This window comes from Coloeus monedula, assembly GCF_965178545.1.
Source record: "Coloeus monedula genome assembly, chromosome: 12".
Classification (NCBI taxonomy): domain Eukaryota; kingdom Metazoa; phylum Chordata; class Aves; order Passeriformes; family Corvidae; genus Coloeus; species Coloeus monedula.
In genome coordinates, this window is record NC_138792.1 from 8,433,667 (window position 1) to 8,450,866 (window position 17,200).

The 17,200-nt window shown below is 38.6% G+C and overlaps 1 protein-coding gene across 1 annotated transcript in view; it reads left to right on the forward strand.

The window, feature by feature from the left end:
* AMMECR1 (AMMECR nuclear protein 1) overlaps positions 1 to 17,200 on the forward strand; it is a gene marked incomplete at its 5' end in the record, with an annotated part of 75,483 nt that overhangs the window by 18,065 nt on the left and 40,218 nt on the right. Inside the window, one exon of the mRNA XM_082289220.1 lies at positions 16,065 to 16,175. Within this exon, the coding sequence (XP_082145346.1) occupies positions 16,065 to 16,175 (111 nt within the window). The remainder of the gene's footprint in view (positions 1 to 16,064; positions 16,176 to 17,200) is intronic.

Consider the following 17,200-nt stretch of genomic DNA (forward strand, 5'->3'; position numbering starts at 1 on the left):
CCTAATACAGAACTTTGTCTGCTTTTGTCTGCTACTTTTTGTAATTTTTTTCCCCTCTTTTTAGGGTTGTTTGTTCTGGGGTTTGTTTGCTTGATTGTGTTGTTTTTTAGGGGAAACAAGTTTGAGAGGATTACTAGTTACTTTTTTTTTTTACACTGTTCCCTTAACATTAATTATCCATGTGCCGATGGTTTTTTGTTTCACTGTATTCAACTGCGATGTTGAAATATAATTGCATTGCAGGCACAGTTACAGAACAGCTTTCCTATCCTTTAACTAGGTCCTGTGTACCACTCAAAACTAAGCCAAAAATTGGACCTTTCATGTAGGTCCTAGCACTAATTTTCAAGGTAGAAGTTGTTATTTAGAGGGAAAAAAAATCTCAACATGCCATTCTGATGAGTCACAGGGTTCATTTACTTCAGGAGATTTCCGATGCCCGTTGTTATTACCTTTCTTAAAATTGAAACTCTGTAATCTTCCTGAACTGGTAGTGTAGTTGATCATGCATCTTTATTACTTGATTGTGTGACTTCTACCATAAGAAGTTCATTGGGCTTCTCTTCTCCTGTAACACTTTATGCCATTTAATGTTTGTATAACCTTCACAGACAGTGCCATTCCCCACCTGCGTGTTGTTTGTCTTTCCCACTGGAATTGCTGAGTAAGCTGGTAGGCTCTCAGTATTATCCTGTTTTGGTTTGTCCTCCTTCTGCCAGATCTTGGAGATCCTTGTTACTTTGAGGGTGTCAGGTGAGGCCAAGTATTTGGGCTTCCCATGTGTTACCTATGAAATTTCTAGCAGTAGTGTAGAAGTGTTTTTAAGTTCCAAAACTCATATTAGCATGCCAGTCTGGGTGACTCTGGCATGACTAATGCGCGTGCCTAACAAGTTCTTCCTGTTCCCATTGTGCCTAAATCCTTGCTGTCTGTATCACTGATTTCCTTTCTCAGCCTCACATGTGGATCTGGCAGCATTTGAGAAAGTAAAACCGTGGAAATCCTGAGTATAATTCTTCTGTCCATTAACCTGAGTTTACTTTCCAGAGAATCTATCCTGTGATTCCATACACTGCTTGTTACTAGTGTGGATTTGGTGGATTACTGTCTTGTTTGATTGGGGGTTTTTGGGGTTTTTTTGTTCTGGTTTTTTTTTTTTTTTGCTGGATCACCAAGTAGTCAATGTTCAGTGTAAAAGCCCTGTGGAGTTGCTGCCTTTCCATCTGCCGTGTACTGGGCCAGCTGATTGTCAGATGTCACAAATACAGCAAGCTGTGTGTCGAGTAAAGTCATCTGATAACCACACCTGCTTCTTTCTAGTCCTAAGTCTGTCTACTCCAAGGAGGATTCCTACCTCAACAGGAAGCAGAGGGTTGATTGTTCCAGAGATTAACTCTGACACATCCTAGGTCCACATGAATGCTAGAGATGGCAAAAGGCATGATGATGCATGGAAGAGAAAACAAGTAGGCAACACAAGAGCCTTTTTCAGTGACATTGCTTGTTATCTGTTACAAAACTGCAGAGAGGTTCATATCAGGTAATGGGCTTTTTGAAGCTTTTTAGATTTGTTCCCTCATAATGAAGGCATAACCCTAAAATTGTCAGTCTTCAAATAGGAAAAAATGTGGTTTTGGGAAGCAAAATTGCAGACAGCATCTCTGCACTTGTGTGAACTTGTTTGGTAAGAGAGAGTGGAAGAACTGATGTCCCCAGTGAGGATCTGCTTAGTTATGTCCCAGGGATGGCCAGTGGAAGATGCTACTGGAAGACGGTAACAACAGGGAAATCCTGTAAACATGTTTCTGTATCCTCCAGGAATTTCCTCTGCTAGAGCTGGTGTTTGTGTGTTTATGGGTTGTCTAATTGTATGGCTGGTGATAGCATGTAGTAACCAGTATACTTGCTTAGAAAATGATGCCCTGTTACCTTTATTGTGTGAAAGTAACTAAGCCATGTCTGCTGCCTTCTGAAAATTGTGGCCTCAGTACTGGCTCTGCATGTTACTGCATCACTGTGTCACTAACTGCAGTGTATTCCTCTTCCAAAGGGATCAGTGACCAGTCATCTGGTCTGTTGCTAACACACTTCTCTGTTGCCTAAGTGCTGAGTGTGTTCTTGTTCAAGGTTAGCATGGTTATGTTTACCTCATGACCAGTTTTGTTCTGCCTTGTGCTTTGCATAATCTGCTAAAGCAACGTGTCTGAAAGCTCCTCTGCTTTTTCCAGCAGTAGTCTGCCCTCATGAAAGTAATTACCTCTCTTTAATAATCTTACTGCTATTCCCTGTTGTTTAAGCTGTAATGCATGTGTTTCTTCTTGTGAGATGCAGATGTAAGCAGTCATCATCCTTGCCCTTTTTCACTGCCCCTTTTACCTCTCTTCTTTTTGAGCTGAAATCCCTGTGTATGCCCCTGCAGTGTGAAACAGAGCAGAGAAACAAACTTGGTCTAGGTTAAACTGGCAAAAAGGAGAGAGATATTTTTAACCAGATCAGTTCCTCTATCACACATGTTCATTGCAGAACAAGGAGGCTATCTGGGGATGGGAGGGTAGGGCGAGTCTGTATTTGTTTAAGCAACAGCTCTGGACTTCACTGTTACTCAACCCTCGATGCAGTCATTAGTGATTTAAGGGGTGGGAAGACACTGACAGATCATCTAGTTCATCTGAAGGCATTATATCCTGTGTTCTATACCTATGCTGACAGAGAGATGTCTGTCGTCCTTAAAAACATCCAGTCTCCATAGACATTACCTTCAAACCAGTGAGAACTCTGTGATTTTGAATCATCTTTGTCCATCCTAAAAGTGCTGTCTTTTATTACATCTTTATCAAAAATATAAATTCCCTTTGGCTCTAATTCCAGCACTGTATTTAGACTATCTTTAAACTGTCATCTCATTGGTTAAATTACATGGTTAAGTTCTATACAAATAGTACAATCTAGAATGCATTGATTTAATAGTAATTAATTTATTCCAGCTGTTGAGTTAGTGAAGTCTGAATTAGATGGCAAATTCAGATTCTTCTGAGGCTTGTTTTTTGGCTCCTCTCGCATTATCATGAGCTTCTTAAAACCACTTCCAAAATAATTTAATGTTTACTAAATTTTCAAAGTTAAACGTTTTTAAAATAAATTCTGAAAATCTGAAAGTAAATGCTAATGTGTCTTCTTGTTGTATGGTTCCTAGTGTTTCAAGTCTCTTGCAAGCTACTGTTATCCAGTGGACCTTTAAAACAGGTAATTTAAAATGAAAAGGAGCAATGATTTTAAAGGAATAATTTTGAATGTTTGGCTGAACTGCAGTCTCTCCTGTCAGCTGATACCTTGGCATATAAGTTTTGTAGCATATTATTGCTATAAAGCATCCTGTGTAGTTTCAATTTTTTCCTTAGGTTTCTTTAAATATTTCTCAATCCTTTGAACCATGTTCCACTTAAGCAGAAAACTCCTGTGTGTTAATTTCTTACAGGATTGGCAAATTCTAAGTTATTGGCATAAATTGTTTGTTCATCTGTTTATGTTGTGCCCTTAGGTGCTTCTGTCTCAGCAGGCATTGTGCATTTGGCAACTAAGAGAAATCCATTTGGATCTTTAAAATGTGCCTTTTTGACTGTGTCTAGTGTCTTGTATGTATAAAGTGTCTGAACTTAATTAAGAAAGTTATTTTCCAGAACAAATTGCATACATTGCATTGCCTGCTTCTACTCGCTGATCTAATATTTTGGAAGAACAGCATGTCTCACAGTTAGCTGAAATTCATTAAAACCTAAGTTATGATTTGTCTGTAGCAGGAGAATCCCAGTTATAGCTCTAATAAAATTTTGTGTGACCTTTTATTAACTGCAACTCCTGCTGTTCACTGATGGCTTGTGTAAATGCTTCAGGTAATGTTTCACCAGAACAAGAAAAACAGTGTATGAAAATCCAGTGGTCACTGGCAATTTGGGCAAAACTGACAAGTCTATTCAGAGTGAAAAATTCAGTATCTTCACTGGAAATGAGAACTGACTCTCTTTTAAGGTAGTTTGTGTAGACTGTAAAGGTAGGAGTAGTTTGTTAAGGTGCTGTCTGAAATCTATGCAAAACAGTGTTCTCTGGCTCCTGGTTTGTAATAAATATGCAGAAACTACTTGTGAGCATGGAATTGTTTTCTCTCTTAAAAGAATGGAAATAATGCTGTGGCACATAGCTTCCAGACTTCTAGTGCTTGGAGAATGCTTTTTCTCTATCAAATTTCGAAACTAATTTTATGCCTGAGTCATTCTGCTAGTGATAAAAGGGGAAACATTATACCAGTGCCTCAAAACTAATGTTTGCTGCATTCCTGCTAGTGACTTCCAAGGAAATAAAATTACAGGAGCTGGAGCTATTCTTACCTGATTTCTTTAGCACTGTCTTCTGGTCTTTTATGGAGTAGAAGCTCTGGGGATTTTACACAGCTTTCTAAAATGTGTTGCATGTGGTGTTCTTAAAACATGTGGGTTTGGATACATTCATGGAATTTTAGGAAAGGTTTCTGCTGAATCCTTTCAAAGCATTAATTGCAAAAAAATGGAAATATTTTGTCTCAATTCCAGTCTGTACCTAGAGATATTTGAGATCTTTGGTGGTCCTGAAATTGCTTCAACTTTGACTTGCAAAGTGTCCAGCTATGTTGCTAGGCTGACTATTTTGCCCCTTTTAAAATGTTTTTCTTTGACCTATCTCTACTTCCTCCTTCTGGAGAGGAGTCTCCGCAGTGTTGCTTTGGGAGGATAAGTAGTTCCAGTCCTTGTTAATTTGAAGACTTGTTAGTTTGTTAATGTGTACATGTGCTTTGAGCTCATTTTGAGATATGAGAGCTGTGTGTGGTTTGAAGTTGCTCACTTTCTTTGAAACTTGGGTGGGGAGGTGACTTTGGCTGGAACCTTTCTACCTTGAAACACTTCAAATGTAGCCAGAGTTTCTTGATGCAAATTATTTATTGGCTCAGATGCAGTATTTTCCTGGTGCTTCTGTCAACAGCTACCCAAGGGAACATAAAATAGTGTGATGTCTTCTGGGGAATGAGAAAGGTAGAAATAGCCAGGGAGGAAATACCAGCTTTGCTTTGTGAATAGTTTTTGTTAACAAATCAGTAGTTTCAATGTATAATCTGAAGTTAGTTTGATTTGATTAAAAGAAGTATAATGGATGACTAATAGTAAAGGTATCAAGGAAACAAAAGTATATTTCTTCAGAATGTTTTAATATGTCCCATAGAAAATCATAATCAGGTGACTGCAGATTCTGAAGTAATAATGTTAATAATTCGTAGTGACACTGAATTGATGTATTAACTTCATAAAGTCTGATTTTTCTGCTCTGGTTCATAATTGTGCAATTGGGGAAAAAGAATTGCTTAAGTAGGTCAGAGCATAAATGTGAAGAGTTCTATAATGTATATATATTGTTACATAATTTTATTAAATATTGCAAATTATGGTGCCATAATAACCTAGAATATGGTGACACTTGTTCTTGGGTGCTTTTGACATTAGAGCAGAATTTTATCTGGAGTTACAGTCCTTTCCCTGGATGTGTTTAATAAGCATGTGAACTGTCTTGAAAGATTAAGTATTACTTTGATAAGAGAAGTTCCAAAGAACCTTAAAGTCTGCATTTCAAAATTCAAAACCCACTTTCTCATAACTTTTTGCTGAGTTTTTTTGGGAACATGCTGAATGCTCCAGAAGTTTTAATCAAAATGAAGGCTCCAGAATTTATGAAACAAATAGACACTTATTTAGTGAGGGTTGAGGACTTTCTCCCTGATTTGTAATGGTCAAGTGGAATGCAATAACTTGAGTATTACATTTCTCACCCTCCTTTTTAAAAACTGGTTACAAAGGGAGATTTAAGTATGAAAAAGATGGAGGGAGGACAGAAATGGAAGAGGAGCTGGAAGGAGTGGGAGAAGGGAAAGAAAGCCTAAAAACACACGAAATACAGAAATGGGCGCAATGAGCAGAAGATTGAATTTTGAAAGTTCAGAGTGTGATGGAGGCAGGAGTGCATGCTTATTCTGTAATACCTTGTCACATCTCAGATTGTGTGAGGGTGATAATGCTCATCAGAGGAGTGTTACATGTTTATGGCTTTGTTACAGAACAGTGTACACTTCAGCAATTCCTGATCTAGTGCTTAATGAGAGCCAGAATCATCTAGGCCGAGTGCAGAGCCATCCTATCTGCACTCACACATATGGCAGTGCGCTGCTCAGATAAACATGCTCGCCTGGAGCTAGTCAAGGGATGTCTGTCTTCAAGCTGCATTGCTCCAGACCTGTGCTGAGAGACTTGTAGGCATCTTTAATGAAAAGAGTATGTATGGAACAATAAGCCTTTTTAAAAAGCAAAGCTGATGAATTACTGTCTTTTAATTTTTTGGTGTTGAAATAGAGATGGTTGGTTGGTTTTGAGGAGCAGGTTTCTGTGTGTTTACCCTGCTGGTCAGTACTTGGATAGGATTAGCTGAAGTTTACAAGATAGAAGGCTAAACGGCCTAGTCAGAGGTAAATATGAAAGAGCAAGGGATCATGGTGTGCATGATCACAGAAAGTACTGTGGTAATATCCTGGTGAGGAGCCTTGGCATCGCAAGTGCTGTGTTGTAAAGAGGCTGTAACCCCTTGTCCCATTGTGATAGTTCTATTCTACATTGTTAGCTTTTATTATTTAAAACTTAGAGACATGTTCTACTCGACCTTCAGAGGAAGGTGAAAAACTCTTCTCTTTCCCCACAGTTCCTTCACTTCTATAATCTTTTGAAGAGCAGTGAATTTTCCGTTTTATTCTTCCTTGCTTTTTGATTCCTCCTATCTACACCCTAATCATGTCCTCCCCTCCCTGTTTTGTGTGGGTGCCGGCTTCGTGCCACTGTTCTTCATCATTGCAAAGAGTATTTTCAATTTGAAGTGACTAATGGTTTCCCTGTTGCATGGATGATTCTGACAAGAAATAGTAAACATAAAGACTGTACTAGCCTTACTATTGCTAAGATCAACAGCCAAGGTGCTGGAATAACCTTGTGATACTGCATTGGCTAATGCTTGGGTCATACTTGGAAAGCTTTCTTCACAGCTGTATGGGTTAGAAATATTTTTAAGGCTTGATTTATTTATTTTTTTTAATTTTAAAAAATTCTTCTCAATTAAATAACACAGCCATGTCGATACCCCGTCTGGCCTAACTGCAGAGGATCTCTGTTGGATACTTAATTTAACTTACTATCTAGGAGATACAAATGGCTTTAGCGACTAAAGTACAGCCGTAGGCTTTGATGCTCTAAAGATAGTCAATTCTAGATGACTTCAGTTAATGATTTAGTACCTATCCAGATGTATAAAACTGATACCTGCTGACTGAGGTATAAAACAGCTTGATGATCTTGGAGTTTGTGGTAGACAAGAGCTGTGGTTGGAACATTAAGTGCTGTAATTTGAAGCAGTCTGAGATGATGAACTGGTAGGTCCTCTTGGTTAGTGTGAGCATACTCAGGTGTGTGACACATCAGTCCCTTGTACAAACTCAATTTATACCCAGTTGAAGTTATAATGTTGGGAATTTGGGGAAGAAACATTCCATTTCAGAGGACAGTTCAAGTGTCTCACCTTAAAACAAGATATATCGGCCTAAAGATTCATCAGTAACTGAGCAATGAAGAGAGTAATTAGTTCACCTGTAAGGAAGGTGCCATCCTGGGGAATTTCCAGGTGCATTGTGACCTGTAGGGCTGCAGGCTTAAGTGCTCTGACTTGTCACCTGTACTGCCCTGAGAAATATCACTATGGAGAATGTTATGATTTTGAAAGTTGTTTCTTGAAAGTGCAGTCTGAGGAACTGTAGACATTCAAACTTTTTTTAGCAATGCTTAATAAGCTATGCATAGTCAACGTCTGTGATTTCTGAGGCATTCTGGGTTTTGTTACATGTAAATATTTATTTTAGCAAAGTGAACAGCAAACTTAGGAACATATGTCATAGAAACTCAATTTTTGTTTCATGAACTTGAGGGATTTTTCTTGTGAGAATTAAAGGGAGAAGGTGCAAAATAATGACTTTTGTCATTTGTTTTGATGTTTTGTTAGTCATGTCTGACTAAGCATCCAGTCTGAACATACCGAAAATTTCTTGTCGTCCCCTTATGAACTGTTACTTGTACCTTCTCTTTCCCGGAATGCTGCCCATATTGCCTGAGCTCGTGCAATAGAGTGTACAAGAATAGCAGTTCTGATGGCTGCAGCTGAAGGAGCAGACACATAGTCTGGCTGTTTGTGAATTCATGTCGTTTTTTAAAATAAATTTTGAATGCAACCTTAATTAAGGTGTTGTAGGTTCACTCTAGAAAACGACCTGCCAGGTCATTTTTAACCCTGATTATGCTCTTGTTTAAACTAGATATTCTTAAAATAGTAGCTGCTTTCTGACCTTCCTTAAGATTAGCTGCTTAGATAAGCAGAACTTGCTCACAAATTCACACCTAGCAGCTCAGGGCACATGATCATTTTGGGAAAATCACTGAATATACTGAGTGGTTTATATGCCTAGAGAAATCAATCTCTAATGTTGATTCCTGAAATACAGTAGTTGGAAGAGTTGCTCATTTAGTCCTGAGAATGACTGAAAGAATATGCTGTACCCTCAGAAGTAATTAGTAACATTTTCAGTAATTGTATAGTATTTTAAATTCAAAAATTGCAGCTCTTTCTTCTGGCTTCTGAAGCCAGTAGGTTGTGATTGTCTTTGGATCACCATACATTGGCAGTAATGAACCTTCTTCATTGACTAAATGTGTTGAAGGAGTAGTGCAGTACAGACTGTTTTTAAGAAGCTCAGCATGTTTCCCACGTGGAAGAAGAAAGTTATGGAATAAATTTCCTTCTGTTTGGGGAAATCTATGCTTGATGTGCTCCAGTCTTTATGGATTTTGCTCGATGGTATCATTATCCTAGAAAGTTGAGGTTTCTTATGTATATGTGACTGGACACAGGCTGGGGAACGGATTTCAGACTTTACTTGGTAGCTAATTCCTTTTTTGATTGTGTAAAACTAGTCAAGTAAATTGTGCTATTAACAGCTAATGTTAAAATATGTGTTAAGTGGCACTGTAGTGAAAAAACCAACTTTTTGTTTGCAACTAGCCCGAAAGACTCTTTATATTGGCTTTCAGAACAGGAAAAATATTATGTATGGGCTTCTCTAAATTTTTGCTTTAGAATTTACTGTGAACTTGAGATGAAGAAACTGGTTTCTATTCTGTATTCAGAAAATGTTGAAGAGCACCTTGAACCTCAAGGAAGCCACTCAGTTTTCTGTTCCTTGAAGCAATTAATAATGTTTTCTGATCCTTAAAATATGGTTAATATTACATATCTTATATCTTTCTTTCTCTCCTCAATTCCATAATACTACTACGTTAGAAGGAAACATACAGAAGTATAATATGAATGTGGGTTTTTCAGATTTTTTTGTGTTTTGACATGGGGGGTTTGTAATGACAGTTCTCTCCCACAGTGTTATACAGTTTCATGTGTGAATTGTCCCTTTGTTACCTTATCTTGCATCATACAAAATCAGAAAAGGAGGCTGCAGTGAACATCAGGAGGCCATTTTTCTCTTTTCTCATGTTAAAGGATGGAATCAAATGTATTTACAGCATTCCTGACAGTGGCCTGTTTTTGGAGGCCTTTGAGGATACACTGATGATGGTAGCTGTAAATCCTCCAAGGCAGTCAATCCCAGCACTTAATGATTCTTACTGTTAGGACTTTCTTTAATTGGACATCTTACAATGTAGGTTTCTTAGCATCTTCTGTTGCCTGATGTTCCCCTAAGTCTCTGAGTTAAGTAGCTGGCAAACAATTACCTTGTCTTACTTTTTCTTCTCATAAATGATTTTATGAGAAGAGTGGGGATTATTCCTTTATACTCGTTTATATTCATATGTTGCAAATCGATCGTCTTTGTTGCACCTCTTCTTGTGCTTTGCTGTTTTTCTGTCTTCTCCAGTTTTTCCAAGTGGCTGTATTGCTGTGATTGTCAGTCTTCATGCACTTGTGCCATTTTCCTTTGAGGAAGGAGCTTGGAGCTCCTGTGAGAAGCTACTGACTTCTTCCTTTTGTTGCTTCTCTTGGCTTCCAGAAAGCTTTATGTATTAATTGTCTACATTTACCAAATTCTGTCTTTGTAAATGTGGATGGAGGGCTATTGCTGTTCTCCCTTATTCTCCTTTGTAACTCACGAACTCCTGTCTTGACTTTCTTGTGTCTTACCAGACTTTATCTGGAATATATCTGGTGACCTAAAATGTCCTTGACCCACATTGTGTGTTTGCATGATGACTGTTTGAGAAAGACACCAGACTTTTTTTGTGGTTGTTCACCAGCTCCGTAATTTTATCCACTGAGTTTCCCCTTTCATCACAAACCAGTTACTTCCAGCATACCTGCCCTCGTCCTGTGCCGCAGAGGTCTGTGCGGGTGCCCTTCATAAAGCTGTTGAGGGGGGTATGCTGCTTCTTTCACTCCTGAGCTGTATTCTCTTATATCGAGTAATGAGACTCAGCCCATGGAATTGTGACAGCTGGAAATACCCCAGCCTGGAGAGTGCGGGAGTTGAGTGCATCAGTTGTAGAAGGGAGGCTGCTCTGTGCTTCTGGACAGGGCTGGCACTGCACCTGGGAGGAGTCGCAGCAGACTGTTCAGTGACAAACTTGAATTCCTTTTCTTCCAGATGCTTCTAGTTGGAAACAGTGTTATGTGAAGGTTTAGTGTTATTAGAAGGTGTAGCATGATCACAAATAAGACAGGGTAATTTTATGTTAAAAAATATAAATCTTAAAATTTCTGGAACTGGGGAGCAATAGCTCATTCACCTGTGTGAAATAAAGAGGAAAATGCTGGAAGTGCCATTTTGTGTGTTCTGAGTGCTTCCTGGGCATGTGAAGAGCTTGGAGATCCTCAGAGCCAAAGGGGAAGCACTCTGGTCTTTCAAAGGGGTGAGCGTGCAGCTTTTCAAAGTGTCAGATCCTGCAGCTCTGGGTGTCAAATAACATGAGGGCTGTAGAGGCTTTCTTATCTTCTCTGGTTATAAAAGGTAGTGGTTAAATAACTATAATTAAAGTGTCTGTCTAAGTATCATTTTACCTTCCAGTTCATCAAGTTTAATCCTTTTCAAAGTCCTCTAAGTTTTTTATTACTTGAAAGTCTTCAAATGAAACAAAAACATTTCTCACTCATCTTTAATAAAAGTAGAGAAGTATTCTTCATCTGTTACCCTTTCTTTCCACTGTTCTTCTCACCTTCCCCCCCTTTATTTTTCTCCATATCCATAACAAGGAAGAGCAACTTTTCATACTGGTGGTATCAGGACAAGACCAATTTATTCATAGTTCTTGCTTTCTCTCCCACACCCGAACTTAAAGAATCCTTTCACTTTCTTGGTAAATAAGAGGCAGCTTGTATCCAGCGCTGCTTTATATTGAAAGAAGATATTTTTAACAGTGCATTCTGCATGATGTCAGTGTAAGTTATTGGCATGATGACTCTTAACTGTGATAGCTGACTGATTGCTAAAATAGCTTGCAGACTTCTGCTTTCAGTCTAAATATTTTCAGTAACATATAGCAACAGGTCAGTTATTGGTTTAGGCGATTTTGGTTGTGCAAAATTACCAATGCCATAAGCACGCTTTTTAAGTGTGATGTATCAGAGACTATTCTGATACTTGCTTTCAATATTTAGACAGGTTTATACATTGTGGCCTGCATGTGAATTGTTCCAGTTTTCCAGGAGTTGTAATAGATTAATGCTCAAGTACAGCACTGTCCTAGTTTTTTCATTAATGAAAAGGGTGTAATAGTAGCTGGAGTGTGACATGGGCAGCACTGATCGGGTGACCCAAGCAACTGGGCTTCAGCCACGCATTTTCTGGCTTGCTTTTAAAGTCGGTGTTCAGGGTGTTGGATACATGCGTGTATTTCAGAATCTAACAAGGAGACAGATTGTGTAGGTATGCCCCTTTGATGACTGCAGTTATATATAAGGAAACAATATCAGTTTAAACTCTTACTGTTTGCAGCTGAAAGGAAAAACAATATACATGATCAGCTGGATTTCATGGGGTAGTGCCTGACAACCTCTATAGCAAATAACTGAAACAGTTCCTGCTATTTAGATTAGAGCTGGGCAAGACTTTTCAATAAATAGTAAGTTAAGCAATGTTTAGATGGCGAGTTTATAGTCTTCAGGTTGCTTGTGAATTTGCTGTGGCACCTGTAAATAGTTTTGGATAGAAATACTTTTTCAGTGTCTGGCTCTCAAACAAAAGAAATCAAAATGTAGACTCTCATAAAAGAAGAATGATTGTCACGTGTACAGGGCTTCAGAGGGTGTGGATTTGGTCTCTTCTTCTGTTCCTGTATGGTTTGAAACATCTTCCACCATCTTTCAGCTACTGATACTTGGGGGTGCTCTGCAGCACTCCTGCTAACACTGTCAGTAGCATATGTTAGAGGTTCCTGGCACCACAAAGAGAAGCTGAACAAATAAGTTTCCGAGTCTGTTGGTTCAAGCCAGCTCACTCACGAGCTTGGAGCTGTTCTGCTTTTATGCTTCATCCTAAACTGAGTAAGAGAACTGCTTGAAGCTGATTATTAGAGCACCTCCCAGGGAAGTGCAGTGTCTGGTTTTGTGAATGTTTTTTTTAAACTAACAAACAACAATCACATCTGCAGCTTTCTGACTGCATCAAGAGGGAGCCAGACAAAAAGGTGAGAGCACTCCACCCAGCATACTCTTTGGTTCTTGTGGGATATGTGGCTTCAAACTTCCTCAGGCAAAAAGAAGACCGATCTCCAGTATGCCATGCATATCCTTGCTGTACATCATTGGATAACAAGGTCTCCAAGCATCTGCCATCTTTCCTGCTTTTTGCTGAAGACTTTTAGGTCTAACAATGTGTTGCTCAAAAAACCCCTTGTTTTTATTTTAAGAAAAACAGGTAACAGATGAAAAAGTTGGTTTTTTTCAAGTTGAAAATGAACCAATTTACTTAGCTGCTTTTGACATCAGTATCTGTGAAGTTGGTACTTTAGATTTGCAGTTATATCAGATAGCAAGTCTATTTGTGGGTTATTGGCTTTAAAACACAAGAAAATAATTGCAGGCTTGAGGAACATAGGCTGGCATCTGAAAACAAGGATGCCAATAAAAAGCAAAATAACATCCCTAGTAAGAAAAATATTCTTTTCTCTCCATAGCTTGTCTAGCTTCTATGAGCATGTTTGCGATGGTCTTTGTTTAGTGTAAGACTAGAAATGCTTTCTGAAGACTTGGACTTCATATTGGGCTGTAAGAGTTAGTACTAAAATGTAGCAGTCAGTGTTGAGCAGCTAGTTCAGAGATGGAAGCATCAATTCAGGTGCAAGACCCTCCTCTGTAATTCTGTCTGCGGTTCCAAACATGGATGTTCAAGAAGGCAAATTTAAACTGGAAAAAAGTGTAGAGAAGAGATGTCATGGTCAGAATGGAAAGGTCCCCTTTGAGAGGAAACTGAATGAGCACAACCCACTCAACTCAGCAAAGTGAAGTCTGGAGAGGCATGAGAGTTATTTCTATAAATACTTGGGGGAATAATAACCAGGAAAGGAAAGAACTATTTAAACTAAAGGACAATGCTGGCACAAGAATAGCTAGGTACAAGCTGGCTGGGAAAACATTTTGGCAGGAAATCACAATGTTTCCAGAGGTTCTGAACTTCAGCAGGGTTTTGAGGCAACCTTCAAATTTTTCATTTTGGGGGTTTTGTCTCCTTTATTTCTATTTCTAACAGTAGAATGTGGGTCATTTATGAACAGAATTATATAATTATTCCTTATAATGCAGGAGCCCTGAAGGTCTCTTTGAGCCATATTTCTTGAATCTTAAGAGTTAGAATCCTCTTGGGTCACTGACTGTTCTGAACCTGTGGTCCATATTACACTTTGAAGACACCTGTGATGGTAATTGAGTAATTCTGTTCAGTAGGCTTAGATTTCCTGTGTAGACATCCTCATACCTTTAGTGGCACCTGGGGAGAAATACAGAAGTTGAAAGGTTGGAAAAACATCTTTAGTCAGACTTTGTGTTGTATGGTAATAATGTCTACCAGTGGTGGTTCATTTACCGAACTCAGTGTGAACAGTATGTTTATACTCCTACTTACCACTAGTACAAAAATATATGTATAAAACTTTGACATTTTCTCTTGGTACTCATTGATAAGGACCTTCAAATTGTATGCAAATGTTTCAGTACTATTTGACATTCAGTGAAGTTCTCTAGTCTTCTCTTGGCCTTTTAAAGTAGCAGTAATGATGCATTTTAGAAGGAATTCAGTTTTGACAGGAATGTAAATGTGTATATGTTTCCCTGAAATACAGCCCTCACCTAAGTGTATTACAGGTAATAAATCTCATAATCCAAGAGAATCCAAGGTCAAGAGAATAGTGCTAAAGTCCATTTTAAGTCTTACTCATGCTTATTTCTGTTTAAGGGGAGAGAGTAGTTTCAGCCATTGTGATCTAATAGTTTTGTTGGTACCATTAAGGATGACTGGGATACCTTTCTTGCAAATGTAGTAAAATGCCACTTGTTGATCTGAATGGAAAATAGTGCAATAGCCCATGTTTTATTAAGTGTTTGGTAATGGACCCTTCTGGCTTTATGCTTTTCAGTATTTATTAAACAACTTTGAAAAGGGGAGAGGGGGTGGCAGTAAAAAAGAAAAGGAAATTCAAAAGAAAACTATGACTTCAGCTTCCTCTTTTATTCATCATCATTGAAAGAAGGGAACTTGTCCAGATCAATCAAGTAAGGAGGAAGTGGCTGTACCAGCAGGTGATAACAGGTTTTAGCAAGTTAGGAGAGGACTGAATGCTGCTGTGTTAGTGCTGCAGACTGAGGCATATCCTTCACTGCTATCACAGGATGAGTATCTTGTGCCACACCAGGCAAAATGAATGGTGTGGAAGGAGAAAAGGAATATGAGCTGTTCCTTGAGAGTCCCAAACTGCACCCATTCCTATGTATGTACCCCTGTACAGTTAAACCCATCTCTGTTACACTGTGCAGCTGTGCAATGACTGATCTGCTTGTGTAATTAAATGCACTCTTCTCTATGTAATACACTTTGGTTAATCACCTTTCTAGAAAAAGAGTAGATTTTACATGCTTTTCTTCTCAAACCATCCCTGTTCATCTCAGTATTAGAAATCTTTGTTAGGGTTGGTATCCAGGAGCTACATGCACTCCCTTGAGAAATTCAATTTAGTGTGGTTTTCTGTTGCTCGTGTATTGATTGATGCAATGCTCTAGAACTGCAAGGAAAGGTTTGGTCCCCAAGAGATGTATGGTTTGCCTCTTTCTTCTTAATTTAGTGTATGGATTGTTTGGTTATTAGTATTTCTTTGTAACTGTCATGCTCATGTGTTCATATTAGAGATTTTGCTCCACTTCTGATTGCTTTTGAGATTTTTAAATGCTAACTTCATGGAGAAAATATCCTTTCCTCTGGTAGTTCTTTAAGTTTAGAGAGCATTCCTAAATTTTGTTGTCTTCCATGGATTCCTGTTTCTGGCCAGCAGTGTTAAGGACCAAATATTAATCTTCAGAAGGAGGGATGGCTGGTGTGACAGGTATTTTTGCCTTCCAGAAAGGGTTCCTTATGTACAGATCTCTAAGGTAAAGCTTTTCCCATTCACAGAAGAAGGTTAATGGGTTAACAGTAAGGTACACTGAGCATATCGGATCTGTTACCAAGCAGTTTCATTCTGCCCCTAAACTATTCCAGTAATCTTATTTTCTGTTATATCAGATGAACAATGTTTCTAGAACAGTCAAAAGAATTGTGAAGGACATTTCTAACTGCTTTGGCCTGTTCAGATACAGTTATTTTAGAGCTTTGGCTCCCTGTTGCCTGAAATGGAAGGGCACTGTTACTGAGATTTCACACTGTCAAAATTGCTCCTGTGATCACGTCTCTCTTTTCCTCCCTAACACAGCCCACTGTTTGTAACGTGGAAGATCGGTCGAGATAAACGATTGCGTGGATGCATAGGTACTTTTTCCGCCATGAACCTGCATTCAGGACTCAGGGAGTACACACTTACTAGGTAAGAATTTGTTTTCTGTAGCCTTGACTTACATATTTAAGTAGTCCGTTGAGGAGATGATAGGTGTGCTTTGGTTTGTTTTGGGTTTTTTGGCTGTGTCACTGTATGGGTCAGTGAAAACCTGTGTCTCCTTTTGATGCTAAGTGTATTGCCTGGATATTTGACTACTGGTGTCACGAGGCCATGTTTTCAGTTAAAAACCATAAGTTGAGCCTATTCTCTTTTTATTGGTCTGGAAACTACTCTCCAGTAGCTTATTGTAACTGATTATTACAGTATTTTTCCAGTGTTCAGACAAATTTTAACCTTAGTAGTTAATGTCAGGGCAGAAGACCAGAAAGTCAGATTTGGGGATGATCCTATTCACGCTTCTAAAACAGCAGGTATTCTCACCTCTTCTCCATCAGGTGCTTCCAATCAGCTGCAGTTAATTTAATGCTACAAATTTCCATTACATGTTACTCTTCAGATACATCCCAGCCCCTGAGTGGGAAGCTTCTGGATGAGGGAGGTAAGTGATGATAATCCTTCGCTCCCTGGCAGCATAATCCTTCATGTTTTGATCTACACCTAAATTCATTCACCTTAATATTGTTCCATTTCCTTTGCATAGAGTGAAAACTAATAAGTTTATCACTAGAGCTAGTAGCAAGCTTTCTACTTGTTTTTTCTAAGAGTTTTCTTAAGTTTATTTTCTAAAGAATCAATGGAATTTTGTTCCTCTCAGTTACAATAGACTTTATTGTGCTTTAAAATAGAAGCTGCATTCTGGCATGTGTAGACCTCTAAAATTGTCATCACTTAAAATAATCAGTGCTTCCAGATCACTTTATATTTGAGGCTTTTGTCCATTACAGGATCTTCCTCTTTGCTGTTAAAATGCCTTGTCCATCATGGCATTAAGTAATATTAGAATGAGACATGTTCTTTCTTACCTGTCTCCCTAGTTAGTTGCAACCTGAAGTTCATTTCATGCTTCTCTGCTCAGTTTGAAGAAGATCAACTGCCTATCTCCTGGTGTCCTT